Source organism: Haliotis rufescens, unplaced genomic scaffold (assembly GCF_023055435.1).
Source record: "Haliotis rufescens isolate VD_foot unplaced genomic scaffold, xgHalRufe1.0.p SCAF_79, whole genome shotgun sequence".
In the NCBI taxonomy this organism is placed as follows: Eukaryota; Metazoa; Mollusca; class Gastropoda; order Lepetellida; family Haliotidae; genus Haliotis; species Haliotis rufescens.
In genome coordinates, this window is record NW_025964371.1 from 651962 (window position 1) to 668238 (window position 16277).

At 42.5% G+C, this 16277-nt stretch overlaps 1 protein-coding gene across 15 annotated transcripts in view; it reads right to left on the reverse strand.

Moving 5' to 3' along the window:
* Window positions 1-322: 322 nt before the first annotated feature.
* LOC124121278 (transcription intermediary factor 1-alpha-like) overlaps window positions 323-16277 on the reverse strand; it is a 106469-nt gene continuing 90514 nt past the window's right edge. For 4 of the 15 annotated variants that reach the window (XM_048388754.1, XM_048388763.1, XM_048388752.1 and 1 more), the window contains one exon: window positions 13898-14752. In XM_048388754.1, the coding sequence (XP_048244711.1) occupies window positions 14085-14752 (668 nt within the window). In that variant the 3' untranslated portion in view covers window positions 13898-14084. Of the gene's footprint in view, window positions 1026-6524; window positions 6594-7901; window positions 7972-13897; window positions 14753-16277 lie in introns of those variants that run through there. The other 11 variants (XM_048388758.1, XM_048388757.1, XM_048388759.1 and 8 more) reach the window with 6 other exon arrangements.

Below are 16277 nucleotides of genomic sequence, written 5' to 3' on the forward strand. Positions count from 1 at the left end.
GTCTTGACAATCATTGTCACCATAACGACAGTGCCTTGACAATCATTGTCACCATCACGACAGTGCCTTGACAATCACTGTCGCCATCATGACAGTGCCTTGACAATCATTGTCACCATCACGACAGCCCTTGACAATCATTGTCACTATCACGACAGTGCCTTGACAATCATTGTCACCATCACGGCAGTGCCTTGACAATCATTGTCACCATCACGACAGCCCTTGACAATCATTGTCACTATCACGACAGTGCCTTGACAATCATTGTCACCATCACGGCAGTGCCTTGACAATCATTGTCACCATGACGGCAGTGCCTTGACAATCATTGTCAACATCACGACAGTGCCTTGACAATCATTGTCACCATCACAACAGTGCCTTGACAATCATTGCTTTCTTCTCCTCTGTCATGTTGATGTCGCTGCCCACTACAAGTGTCATGCTGACAGTGAGGAGATGTTGGTGATACACCCCGAACATCGGCCACAGTGGCTGACTGGAATCTACATTGTCTAACGTCGATATCACTTTATTCTCCTTCACATCAATGAAGACAATCTTCTTCCTGGCGTCATCATACACGACACCGTAATGTAGTGTGTGTGATGTCTTTGCTGTGTTGGGGAGAGTGTCAGGCAGACACCGCCCATACTTCCCCTCCTGACAAGTCATCCTGCATATCCCGTCGTGTGTAGGACAGTGGGCGACGATCATTCTGTAGGAGCCGGGACGTCCACCTAGCCAATACATGTCCCTCTGCTCCTCCCTGCACACACCAACCTCCAGGATGACCCAGTCCCATGGGAGTGTTTTATCCAGGCTGACCCTGGATTCCATCTCCCAGTACTGGGGACAGCCAGCCCGGGGGAGGGGAGCAGTGCTACATGTGCCACTGAAGTTCTTCAGTCTCCCCTCCCCTGCAGGTCTGGTGTCCGACTTCCTGTTGACCAGCTCTCCTTCTGTGTTGATGTGGACCCTGTCGAGATTGACTCTGTCTTTGTCATACTTTAGGTGTAAACCTACAAAATATGAATGCAGTTTACATGCGAACGAAACATGAGACAAATATAGTTACAGTTTCGCGAGATATAATGCTATTTACATGCTTGTAATTGACAGCTAAGTACGCTGTCCTGATATATAAATTGCGTAATATAATCACATTGCAGTTGTACGAAAATAAAACCTTATGTGTGCTATATTTTGATCAATGATTTGTGTTTACATTGGACTAACTGGCAACACTTTAACCCGAATGTAAATGTAGTTCTTAATGGGTCTGGTATATGTTTGTTTGTTTGTTGTTTAACGCCTCACTCCGCAATATTGCAGCTTTATGACGGTGGTCTGTAAAAAAATCGATTCAGGGCCAGACAATCCACTGATTGACATCATGAGCATAAATCCAAGCAATTGTGATTCGATGACATGCATCAATCAAGTAAGCGAGCCTGACCACCCGATCCCGTAAGTCGCCTCTCACGAGAAGCATAGTCGCCTTTTACGGCAAGCATGGGTTGCTGAAGACCTATTCTTCCCCGAGATCCAGTGAATGGTTCGTAAGTTATTAAATGAATCAGAGCGGTAGACAGAAGACATCAACATTCAGTGATCAGGCTTGATATAAATCTGAAAAAACAACAACTCAAAAAACAGGGATAAACAGACACGATAAACATTCAGAGGTCGAATGATCGCAATCACAGGGGTATACCGTCTTATACGAGTCAACGTGGTATAACGAGGGACATGTAGATTGCATGTCAAACCATGAGAAGATCACAGTGTCAGGTGACCTGGTGTCGTAATGTCGGGGCTTGTGTACCCACGTGTCTCGGCGGGTTGACGTTGGGAGATAGTAGACAGGCAGCATTATCAGTACAGGACACAAACCATAACACAATAAAGAAGGGATATTCTGTTAATCATGAGCAAGATCACCTCTACACTAAAATGAAAACAATGTCATCACTCATCCCCGCCATAGGTCACAACAGAATTTTGTTTGTTCAGACAGTAGTAGTGAATATTTAGCATAAGGAGTCACATAAAGCCTAAAGAAGACAGAACCACTTAAGCCGCTCTATGTCATCAGAAAAATGAATTAAATGTGAAATTAATATACGCAAAAGACCCCTCCTCTAGTAAAAATAACTCGGCCAGCACATATGTCTTGTACTTTACTGTTTTCTTATACAGCCGAGTTTTCTCCATGAGTTGAACTTTCGTTTCATTTGGTCTGAAGTCGACAATGTCATATATTCCTGTATCGTCGCCCTCAGACAATTCATGGTTTGGGTGACAGTATCTAATTCCCGGACGTTATATTAACTGGCGTTATCCATGACAATGACACTGAAGTTGTCTAAAATGGGCAATAGCTGAAGATCCAACCAGTCTATGAACACATCACCGCCTATAATTTTCTTATGAAAATCTCCAGTTTTCTTTTTCTCCTCGAAAACTAGCACACATCCACCAATAAGCCCCAGATCATGTGTTGTGGCTAGCAAACAATGACACGGTAACCTCTACCTGATGGCACTATGGGGGCTTTTTGTCCATCTGCCGATAGCCACTTGTAGTCAGTGGAATGATTCATCAAGGTAAATTATCTTGACATCCTGACTGTGATAGTTATGAATGATCCGGAGATAGCAGGGACAGGTCGGTAATTCACACTATCTAAATTCATAAATGTTTTTTCTCCATCTCTCTTAAGTGTAAAGAACTTGTGTACATTTCCCAGTACATACTCCACACCCTGTACCTTGGCTGTGGCTATGCAAGTGAAATATAACATGCATCATGGGATCAACGAAACACAGCATCATTTTGTCACATCTAAAAGTTTATCCAAATGATTTGTGTGTGGGGGTGTTTTAGGAAAAATACATTATTATCATTATAACAGAGTCACTTGCATATAATTCTACTGTCCGTTTATCCTGTTTTCGTTTGAATTTGTCTCCTGTTAACTTGTCGATAGGGCGGATTCCTTATGACTAAAATACTTCAAACTTCTTCGTGACGGTGGATAATAAACCTCTGTGACATCATCCTATCGTCAATGTTCAGGAAAGCCTGCACGTAGCTAGGTTTGCATTTGCTAGTGAGACCCCCTGGGTTTTCTATGAAAATATATGATCAATAGATTTATTTAAAAATACATGTCTTCTTAATACCATCTTTACCTTTTCTGAAAACAGGGGCACGGGAGGCCCAGTCGGCTAAGGCGCCACGATTCACTGTACAGAGTTGCTTCCCCTGGGAATGCCAGAAACCTATGGGTGTGGGTTCGAATCCCTGTTCGCCCCGATTATGTTTCTAGGTTTGACAACACCATACCCGTGCTCACGGGTTTCATCGAAGTGGTAAACGTCTGAGACCTGCATCACTTCAGGCTTTCCTCCCACATTAGGCTGACACGCCGCGATATAACTGGAATTGGTGTTAAACCCAACTCACTCACTCTTCTGAAACATTGATCCTTATTTTGTATTCGAACCCTCATATGACGAGACAATGTCTTACTCTGCTTGTCATGGTAACCCGATGCACGTTAGTTGCCCCATTTCCACCCAGATCGGATAACATTCATTCGTTATTGAATTGCTACCACATGTCAAGATTGACAAGAAATCAGAGAAACGAAGCCCTTGGACGATTGCAGGCTGGACAAACCGCCCGGCAAGTAGCCAATGCCTTTCAAATCCACGTAAGGACCAGTTACAGGCTCCAGCAACGGTACCAGACCACCAACACTACAGATGACCGACCACGTATTTGAAGATCAAGGGTCACCACCCTACGTCAGGAATGTCAGATTGTGCGACAGCATCTTAAGATCGCTTTGTAACTGCTGCAGAAACTGCCCGACAGACCATCGGGACACATCAGCGACACATTAGTGCAGACACCGTGCGTCGACGATTGACGAGCAGACACCTCCACTGGCGACGCCGTGGGGAACGTTATTCGGATGCGTGTGTTGTTGAGAGAAACTCATTGGCTGATCCGAGCATCATGGTGTGGGATGGAATTGGTCTTCCAAAACATCGGTCCAGGGAAAGGGAATGGGAGAGGCAATGGTGTCACAGCAGCTCGGTACATTGTTCAAATCTTGAGACCACATGCCATACCTCATTTGGCACGTCGCCGCAACCACGAGTTTCAACATGATAACGCCCGTGCCCACACTGCGAGAGCAACGAGATACCTCCTCCGGCAGAATGGCATCAGAACCATGCAGTGGCCTGGCCTCAGTCTCGATTTAAATCCCATTGAGCACCTGTGGGACGAGAATCCAAAGACGGCTGAATGACAAGGCCGACAACTGCAACTGAACTGCGTCAGGCGTTCCTCAGAGTGTGGGCTCAAGTGCCTATGGCCTCTATCAACCGCCTCATCCATTCCATGTATCGACGTTGCACGGCAGTCATCAATGCACATGGCGGACACACGAGATACTGATTTGTGATGCCATTTTCTCAGAGACTAGAGTTGTGTTTCACTTTAAGAACATTTGACACTTTCATTTCAACATTGATGATCAGTCTTGCCAAGTTTCATCTTTTTAATATGTTTCAAAGTATGTTTACAGTGTTTGGTCAAATAAAGTTTCTCATAATATGTCTATCATGGTGACGTTTCTTTTGCGGTTCAGTATATATGACTGCTGTCATTTAGTATCTTATGTGATTTTTTTAAATGTTGCTGCTCATTTCGCTATGTGTTGAAATTGCGTACCTGAGAATTTGCTTGCTATATTTAAAATGTTATGTATATATTTAGATTTATTTGGAACACACAGGCTCCCATACAAGCAGTTAACATTAAAAACTAAAATGTTATATTATATTTGGAATACATGTATGTTTCGAAATGTCTTTTTGTTGTTTGTTATGACAAGAAGCTTCGTGCTACACGTGCTAAATATATTAAATGCTGGTCTAGCACGTGTAACTCGTGGTCGTTTGGAAAGCAGATGCGAGCGGGCGACCAGTTGTTGTAAATTTCATTCAAGTCATTGCTGAAAGTTATTTTCGAAAATTATTAGTTTTGTGAAAGTCGGATCCGATGTGCTCACGTCATGACGTGGAATTTTTGTTTGTTCGATTTCTATTTTGTCAATGAGAACATCAACAAGCTGTAGCATGTCCAGTCGTGCTCCCGCATGTATCCTCAGTTATTCCAACACACTTTGCAGTGTCACTGGTGTCGGCATAATGTTTTTTATAATAATTATATTGAATATAATAAGTAAGAAATGTTTTGAACAGTCCCTACCAATGGCATATTCCTGAGGCAAGGGAGTTCACTGATTGAAAAGTCCAGTTTCCACCTTTGCCGAACCAGGCTGGAATCTCTGGGCCTGATGTAGCGCCACCAGTGGCTATTACGAGTTATGTCCCGTCTATGTCCCTCCGATTGACCAATCGGATTCCACCTCTCATAGCACTTACGTTTGCTTCAAACAAAATGGCGGCACCCAGTCAAGACCATCAGATCGATAATCAAGATCTATATTGTAATAAAACGGGTCTGACTTTGCAAAGTGCATCAAATCACGTGTGCATCTTGATTAAAGAAATGAAAGATTTGGAAAATTTCTGTTGACGGGAAAGTTGACGGTACACATGTTTTGCCAATCCTGCAATCCACAGAAATCTGCACTACAGTATGGGAACTGGATGTCGATTTTGTTACGCGATTTTGATTGGACGATGCATAGACTCGTTAGTCCAGCCATTTTATGAGTCCATAATTCCTGTCTTGTTTGGCAAGGATGGAAACTGGAATTATAAAAGTCCGCCATCTCCCTTGCATCAGGAAGATGAAGCAAACAAGAAATAGCTAAATATAATCATTACATGCTTACAAATAACACTATGAACTGTGGTTTCACGACATGCACAGGCTATGAATATTGAAGAAGTGATAAAATATTAAGCGGTCGCGAGAGAAGGTTTTTTGTAAGAAATCAAAGAAAGATTGTACATATAATCTGGTCCTCCGCCCAACACCATGAGACCACGACCTTCGTGGGGACCTTGAATACAGCCAGGAGTCATTCTTTTCCCCCTGTGGCGATAAATACGGAATAGGTTGAACCTGCTCTCATCGGTAAACAAGACACGTTGCCATTCGCACCGCTGCCAACGTTGTAGATGTCGGTCCGACCGTAGTCAATCTTGGCGATGTTGTGGACCCAACACCATCCCGGGGAGCGGTCTGTATGAGGTATTTTTGGTTCATGTGATTGTGTCTGACACTTTCGGTCGTCCTTTATACAGGTACCTGCAAGGATGCACAATGCAGAACCGAAAATACTGTTGTTTTTTTTGTCGGAGCACGTGCATCGACAGCTGCATGGTTTGGGCTGTTTGGAAGCGAGTGTGCTGCGTTTGGGGCAATTGTTTACATCATGTTACACACATTTGACTGCATGCATTTTGGGGGGCTATTCAACATTTTCTTTTGTGAACTTTCTTTTGATCTTCAGTTTAAGTACTCACAATGCAGGACCATGCGTCTGTCTGCTATACCTGTCTTCAGCAGATGAACACAGCCTTCAGTTGTGAATGCTGCAAGACAACAACAGCTTAGAGTTAGTGGAATTGTCCTTGTGTGTAGACTCGGTCCAGGGGTCACATACCAGGTCACATACATATTCCCGAGGCAAGGGTGGAAACTGGACTTTTTACATGCATTTAACTCCCTTGACACGGAAAGATGGGTCACATACTGCTGGGTCCTTTTATTTGGAGCGAAAGATATAATTGGTATATTTAGGCAATTGTCTAAAGTGTGAGTCATAATGTTCCACAGACAGGAAGTCAAACAAGACTATATCAAGCAACAGACCACAAACAGGGTGTGAAAACCAAACCAGTACCAGGAACATACTACAGACAGGAAGTGAAATCAGGACCAGTACAAGGAACAGACAACATACAGAAAGTGAAAACAGGACCAGTACCTGGAACAGACGACATGCAGAAAGTCACAACAGGACCAGTATGAGGACCAGGCCACTGACAGGAAGCGAAAACAGGACCAGTACCAGGAACAGACCACATACAGAAAGTGAAAACAGGACCAGTATCAGGACCAGGCCACTGACAGGAAGCGAAAACAGGACCAGTACCAGGAACAGACAGGCCACAGACAGGAAGTGAAAACAGGACCAGTATCAGCACCAGGCCACTGACAGGAAGCGAAAACAGGACCAGTACCAGGAACAGACAGGCCACAGACAGGAAGTGAAAACAGGACCAGTACCTGGAACAGACCACAGACAGAAAGTCAAAACAGCACCGGTATCAGGACCAGGCCACTGACAGGAAGCGAAAACAGGACCAGTACAAGGAACAGACCACATACAGGAAGTGAAAACAGGACCAGTACCAGGAACAGACCATAGACAAAAAGTGTAAACAGGACCATTACCAGAAACATAAAAGCCACAGCCAGGAAGTTGAAAAAGGACCAGTACAAGGAACAGACAGGCCAAAGACAGGCAGTGAAAACAGGACCAGTACCAGGAACAGGGCATAGACAAAAAGTGTGAACAGGACCATTACCAGAAACATAAAAGCCACAGCCAGGAAGTGAAAACAGGACCAGTACCAAGAACGGATCACAGACAGGAAGTGAAAACAGGACCAGTACCTGGAACAGACCACAGACAGGAAGTGAAAACAGGACCATTAAAGGAACATACCACAGACAGGAAGTGAAAACAGGACCAGTACAAGGAACAGACCACAGACAGGAAGTGAAAACAGGACCAGTACAAGGAACAGACCACAGACAGGAAGTGAAAACAGGACCAGTACCAGAAACAGACCACAGACAGGAATTGAAAACCGGACCACAGACAGTGTACATACCAATCAGGGTTTCTAGACGATCAATGGTTTCTAAGGCGTCCTTGCAGCTTTTGTCTTTCTCAGCTAGCATCTACAAATAAGTAAAGGGGATAGCTGCTCATGAAATAAATATAGGCCAAATAAGATTGTTTATTTGTAGTAAGGATACATGCAAAATAGTTGTGTTGACGTTGCAAACTTCCTCAACTTGTGACAGGGCCTTCAACAATATCAAGTCTGGACAAGACAAGCAATAGGGTAATAGCTGGTAAATGTCTTTTATGTTGTATTTAAACCAATCCCTTCTCTATCTAGAAGAAGAAGAAGTCTTTATTTGTACCAAGGCCACTGGCCCATATACAATACATACATTTGAAATAGTGTGGTACATGAAAAAATTAATGTCAGGTACAAATTAACAGATTTACAGGCTTTTCATAGTTACGTCTTCTTTCGTAGCTGTAATACATGTATTTACATGGTTTTCCAAGTAATTGTTTACACGAAGATGACAGTAGCGTTTTAAATTTATGCATATTTGGATTATGGCAAAATGTTGTTGGTAAATACAGTTGTCTAATATCGTTGTAATATTCACATTCTAAAGTAAAATGACGTTCATTCTCTATACTTGTTTCACATATGGGCCAGAGTCGTAAACGTAAGTCAATATCAGCCCATCTACCTTCGTTTACCTTAAGTCTTAGTAGCCCGGCGCTAAGCCTTATTATCAAAACATTTCGATACTTTATTTCAGTAATAATGGAAAGGTATTTTTCTGGTTCCAGGAGACTTTTAAATTCTTTATACAGAATGTACCTAGAACTATCCTTGATAGTACTATTCCATGATTGGTAGAACATATTTATCAAAACGTTTTTAAAACTATTCATGAATAATGGTTTGTCGCCAACAGCTGGACTGAGCCAAACTACTCCAAATCCGTGAGAAAATAATATGGAACGAATAGAAGAAGCATAGTTATGACGACCACACTTGTTGTTATATACAAGCATATTATAAGCTTTTCTTGGTATCCTATCATCGTCCATTTCAATCACTTTTAGCCAATACTTTACAGAACGACACATAGCATTTACATGTAGTGGGTACCGACCGCATTCCCCATACACAATAGCATTTGGGGTTTGCAAACCAACGTTAAGAAACTTCTTACAAGCCATAATATGCACTTGTTCTATTTTTTTCAAATCTGTCTACACCCCATATTTCGGCACCATATAAAACATTAGGTTGAATCTGAGTATCAAATATTTTAAAGAACACTGAAGTGTCAACAATACCAATCTTCCGTAGATTGCGAAATATTTCCATTAAAGCTCGTTTGCCCCTTCATGCTAGATCTGAAACACATTGGTTCATCTTTGATGTATATGAGAATACAAACCCAAGATATCTATAGGAGTTGGCGGTTGAAACACGTTTGCCTTTATAGAACCATTTCTCATGAACAGATAACCCCCCTCCTCGTCTAAATACAACAACACTCGTTTTATCTAAATTTACCGTTAATCCATGTGAATCTGCAAACTTTTCAAGAATATTAAGTTGGTTCTGTAAACAAGAATAACATCATCGGCAAACAATAATAATAATATTTCAAACAAGTCAGGAAATAATTGTACGCCGTGTTTCCCATGTGATGAAACATCATCTGACAGTTCATTGATGAAAAAGGAAAATAATAGAGGGCTTAATATACAGCCTTGTTTAACTCCGTTAGGACAATCAAAATATTCTGTATAAATGTTATCATTACATCTCACACACGCTTTCACGGAGGCATAGATTCCCTTAAGTGCTCTCATCATCTTTCCACCCAAGCCTACATCGTACAGACACTCCCATAGCTTAAGATGATTTACTGAATCAAAGGCTTTTTTAAAATCCACTAAAGCAACGTATAATTTCCCTTTTCTTTTCGATAAACATTTGTTAACAATTGCATTCAACGTGAATATGTGGTCAGCAGGAGAATATCCCTGTCTAAAGCCTGCTTGTGTCTCGGGTAATTTACTTCTTATATTAGCCCAGTTTGTAAGTCTAGAGTTTAAGACACTTGTGTAAACCTTACTAATTGTACACGATAGAGATATCCCTCTAAAGTTATCTGGATTATTTTTGTTACCCCTCTTATGTAGTGGAAGGATAATAGCTTTCGTCCAGTTCTCAGGAAATAATCCAGAATCAAATAACTTATTGAACACATTTCGTAGGAAAGGAGTTATTACATTTTCACAACATTTTAACATTTCAATAACCACGTCGTCAACACCAGGGGATTTGCCATTCTTTAAACGATTTATAGGCTTGTGGATTTCTGAGTCTTTTATCGGCGACTCCAAAATACACTGGTCAATTTCAACAGGTATAAAATCTTCATCACATTGACATTCGACTTCAGCATGTAATACATCTGTGCACTGAAAAACGTTTGTAAAATGATCAAACCAGCACTCTTTACTTATGTTATTCTTTGTTTCCCTACGACCTGATATACTCCGTAACTCTTTCCAAAATGTGGTTGAATCAGATAGAGATAGCTTTAGTTTTGTTCGTGTCATAAATTGATAGTTTGATTTTGCTGTTCTGCAAACATGTTTATACTTGTTTCTCATTTTACAAAACATTAACTTATTTTCGTTAGATTTCTTCTCTTTGAATTTCCTCATGTATCGCCTCGCTTCCCGTTTTGCTCGTCTGCATTCACTATTATAAAACCCCGTATTTCGGGGTGAACTTTTAACACAAGGTACCTTCATACAGTCAGCGGCACAAAGAACAACATTAACAAATTTTTCGAGGGCAAGATTGAAGTCAAAAGTTAAAAGATCAATAAGCTCGTTGAAGGATGGACATAGATTTGTTATACTTCTTATTAACACATCACGCTTACGAGGGTTCCATTTATATTTGTGTGTTTTGGTGGAAAGATAATCATCACCTGGAGATACTTTAGGGAGAAATATGTCAAAATGTAGGCATACAGGCATATGTTTTGATTCATCTCTTGTATCCACAAACATGGATTGACAACAATTGTGAACATTAACTGAACCTATAGAATAATCGATTACGCTACATCTGCTATGTAAGTGAAACTACTCTCTTTGTCTCCAGTTGTCCTGCCGTTGAAGATATATAAATCATGAGTGAAACACAGTTCCAGTAGCTTACGACCAAAAGCGTTTACAAAACTTTCACACGACTGTCTCTTTTCTACTGGAACGGGTGGTTCATCAGGGAATGCTGCATTGTTGAGGCCACGTTGAGTTAGTGTCTCAGGTGGGTTATTTCCCCCGCCTAGACGGGCATTCAGGTCCCCACAGATGATGACCTCACAGTTTAAGTCACTATGCTCAATCAACCACTGGTCAACCAATTCAATGGCGGTTGCCTTTTCAGATGTTTTAATTAGCATACAACGTTCCAAAAGAAGTCAATAAATATAAAACAACTATTGAGTTATTCCACCCTTCAATTCCATTTCAAGGCTTTTGCCATGGAGACAAACGATTTCAACATTAAGAAAATAATATTGTAATAAATTCATAGATCATCGTAGAGCTATAGGTGATGTTTGTTGTTGCCACACACAGCAATATTCCAGCTACATGACGACGGTCTGTAAATAAGCGAGTCTTGACCAGACAATCCAATGATTGACATCATGAGCACAGATCCACGCAATTAGGATACGATGACATGCATCAACCAAGTCAGCAAGCCTGACCATCCGATCCCGTTAGTCGCCTCTAACGACAGCATAGTCGCCGTTCACGGTAAGCATCGGTTGCTGAAGACCTATTCTTCCCCGGATCTTCACAGGTCAGATATGTGCATACATGTTATACAAGCGCTGTGCATTCATAAGTCTTATAAGAAACAGGTGTACAACATTACAGGAATGTTTACCATTATTTCCTCAGGGGCGTTGGGGTGGTTCAGTGGTGAGAGCATTCACTCGTCAGACCACTGACCCTGGTTCGATTCCGCACATGCATGGGTAAAATCTTGGAAGTAAATTTCTAGTGTTCCCTTGTTTGATTTTGCGGAAATGTTGTTTCAAGGCGCGTAAAACTACACTCGCAGACACATCAGTAATCATTGAAGTATGGTTAAACTATGTTCGGGAGTTTCCTCCGTGGAAGCGAATGCAAGGAAACAAAGTCCCACTCTCACTGTTGTTGCGAAATGCCCTAAAGAAATGCTGAAGGCGTCTTTAAACATACATTTGATGTTTTTCCTAAATACAAGCATTGAATACAACATATTTCATATCAAACAAAAAACCTCACTCAATTACCCGTAGTTCAAAATTATCAACGCCAAAGGCTCTAAATACACATGGCGTGGCACTGTTGAGTGGCAACTATTTTCAGTGAGAGTGAGTATGGTTTTACGCTGCAATATTCCAGCACAGAGGGGGGACACCAGAAATGGGCGTCACACATTGTACCCATGTGGGAAATCGAAACCAGGTCTTCAGCGTGACGAGCAAACACATTTACCACTAGGCTACCCCACCGCCCCACTATTTTCAAAACTTCTTCAAATAATCACTTACATCAAATAAAACTGCAAGTGATTCTATTTACAGAGGTTATCTTATTCAGTTTGATAACTATCATTAAAAAGAAAACAACTCCTTCGCATTCACATTGTGTTCGTAATCACCATCCTTGTCACCATTACGACAGTGCCTTGACAATCATTGTCACCATCACGACAGTGCCTTGACAATCATTGCCACCATCACGACAGTGCCTTGACAATCATTGTCACGATGAAGACAGTGCCTTGACAATCATTGTCGCTATCACGACAGTGCCTTGACAATCATTGTCACGATGAAGACAGTGCCTTGACAATCATTGTCGCTATCACGACAGTGCCCTGACAATCACTGCCACCATCACGACAGTGCCTTGACAACCATTGTCACCATCACGACAGTGCCTTGACAATCATTGTCGCCATCACGACAATGCCTTGACAACCATTGTCACGACCACGAAAGAGCCTGGACAATCATTGTCACCATCAGGACAGTGCCTTGACAATCATTGTCACCATCACGACAGTGCCTTGACAATCATTGTCACCATCAGGACAGCGCCTTGACAATCATTGTCACCATCACGACAGTGCCTTGACAATCATTGTCACCATCACGACAATGCCCTGACAATCATTGTCACCATCAGGACAGCGCCTTGACAATCATTGTCACCATCACGACAGTGCTTTGACAATCATTGTCACCATCACGACAGTGCCTTGACAATCATTGCCACCATCACAACAGTGCCTTGACAATCATTGTCACCATCCAGACAGAGCCTTGACAATCATTGCCACCATCACTTCAGTGCCTTGACAATCATTGCCACCATCACGGGAGTGCCTTGACAATCATTGTCACCATCACGACAGTGCCTTGACAATCATTTTCACCATCACGGCAGTGCCTTGACAATTATTGCCACCATCACGACAGTGCCTTGACAATCATTGCCACCATCGCAACAGTGCCCTGACAATCATTGTCAACATCAGGAGAGCGCCTTGACAATCACTGTCACCATCACGACAGTGCCTTGACAATCAGTGTCACCATCACGACAGTGCCTTGACAATCATTGTCACCATCAGGACAGCGCCTTGACAATCATTGTCACCATGACGACAGTGCCTTGACAATCATTGCCATCATCACAACAGTGCCTTGACAATTATTGTCACCATCACGACAGTGCCTTGACAATCTTTATCACCATCACGACAGTGCCTTGACAATCATTGCCATCATCACAACAGTGCCTTGACAATTATTGTCACCATCCCGACAGTGCCTTGACAATCATTGCCACCATCACTTCAGTGCCTTGACAATCATTGCCACCATCACGGCAGTGCGTTGACAATCATTGTCATCATCACGACAGTGCCTTGACAATCATTGTCATCATCACGGCAGTGCCTTGACAATCATTGCCACCATCACAACATTGCCTTGACAATCATTGTCACCATCACGGCAGTGCCTTGACAATCATTGTCACCATCACAACAGTGCCTTGACAATCATTGTCACAATGACGAAAGTGCCTTGACTATCATTGTCACCATCACGACAGTGCCTTGACAATCATTGCCACCATCACGGCAGTGCCTTGACAATCATTGCCACCATCGCGACAGTGCCTTGACAATCATTGCTTTCTTCTCCTCTGTCATGTTGATGTCGCTGCCCACTACAAGTGTCATGCTGACAGTGAGGCCAGGTTCGTTATACACCCCGAACATCGGCCACAGTGGCTGACTAGAGTCAACATTGTCTACCGTCGATATCACTTTATTCTCCTTCACATCAATGAAGACAATCTTCTTCCTGGCGTCATCATAGACAACACCGTAATGCAGTGTGTGTGATGTCCCTGCTGTGTTGGGGAGAGTGTCAGGCAGACACAGCACATACTTCCCCTCCTTCCGTGTCCTCCTGCATATCCCGCCGTGTGTAGGACAGTGGGAGACGGTCATGCTATAGGAGCCGGGACTTCCACCTAGCCAAGGACACACGTCCCTCTGCTCCTCCCTGCACACACCAACCTCCAGGATGAGCGTGTACACTCTGAGTGTTTCATCCACGCTGACCCTAGATTTCATCTCCCAGTACTGGAGACAGCCTGCCCGGGGGATGGGGGCAGTGCTACATGTGCCCCAGTACTTCTTCAGTCTCCTCTCCCCTGCAGGTCTGGTGCCCGACCCTATGTTGACCAGGTCTCCTTCTGTGTTGATGTGGACTTCGGCCAGATTGACTCTGTCTTTGTCATACTTTAGGTGTAAACCTACAAAATATGAATGTAGTTTACATGCGAATGAAACATGAGACAACTATAGTGACAGTTTCGCAAGATATAATGGTATTTACATGCTTGTAATTGACAGCTAAGTACGCTGTCCTGATTTGTAAATAGCGTAATATAATCACATTGCAGTTGTACGAAATTAAACCTTATGTGTATTACATTTGGATCAATGATTTGTATTTACATTGGACTAACTGACAATACTTTACCACGAATGTAAATTTAGTTCTTAATAGGTCTGGTATATGTTTGTTTGTTTGTTGTTTAACGCCTCAATCCGCAATCCCCAATCCGCAATATCGCAGCTAGTTGGTGGTCTGTAACAAAATCTATTCAGGGCCAGACAATCCACTGATTGACATCATGAGCATCAATCCACGCAATTGCGAATCGATGACATGCATCAATCAAGTAAGCGAGCCTGACCACCCGATCCCGTTAGTCGCCTCTCACGACAAGCATGGTCGCCTCTTACGGCAAGCATGGGTTCCTGAAGACCTATTCTACCCCGAGATCTAGTGAATGGTTCGTAAGTTATTAAATGAATCAGAGCGGTAGACACAAGACATCAACATTCAGTGATCAGACTTCATAGAAATCTGAAAAAACAACAACTAAAAAAACAGGGATAAACTGACACGATAAACATTCAAAGGTCGAATAATCGCAATCACAGGCGTATACCGTCTTATACGTGGTATAACGAGGGACATGTAGATTGCATGTCAAACCATGATAAGATCACAGTGTCACCTGACCTGGTGTCGCAATGTCGGGGCTTGTGTACCCACGTGTCTCGGCGGGTTGACGTTGGGAGATAGTAGACAGGCAGCATTATCAGTACAGGACACAAACCATAACACAATAAACAAGGGACATTCTGTTAATTATGAGGAAGATCACCTCTACACTAAAATGAAAACAATGGCATCACTCCCCGCCATGGGGCACATTAGAATTTTGTTTGTTCATACAGTAGTAAATATTAAGTATAAAAAAGTCACATGAAGCCTCAAAAAGAGATGGTCACTGACGCCGCTTTATGTCATCAGAAACATTAATTAAATATGAAATTAATACACACAAAAGGCCACATCTCTAGAAAAAATAACTCGGTCTTGATAAGTATATCTTTGGACCCAACTAACGGGATAAGGTGGTCAGGCTCCCTGACTTGGTTGATGCATGTCATCGTATCTCAATTGCGTGGATCGATGCTCATGATGTCAATTACTGGATTGTCTGATCCAGAATCGATTCTTTACAGACCGCCGTCACATCGCTGGAATATTGTTGAGTGCGGCGTTAAGCAACAAATAAGCTAACTCCAGTATTTTCTGAGAAAACATGTCTCCATTGCGCACACTGTGCACCAAGTAAAATAACCTGGATCAAGGGCCAGAAGTCTGTAATCAGATAATTTATGGGACCAACTTTCGAACTCAGTCTTGACAAGTATCCTTTAGATTAGGCTGCAGTATTTCATTCGAGTGACTTCAGAAGT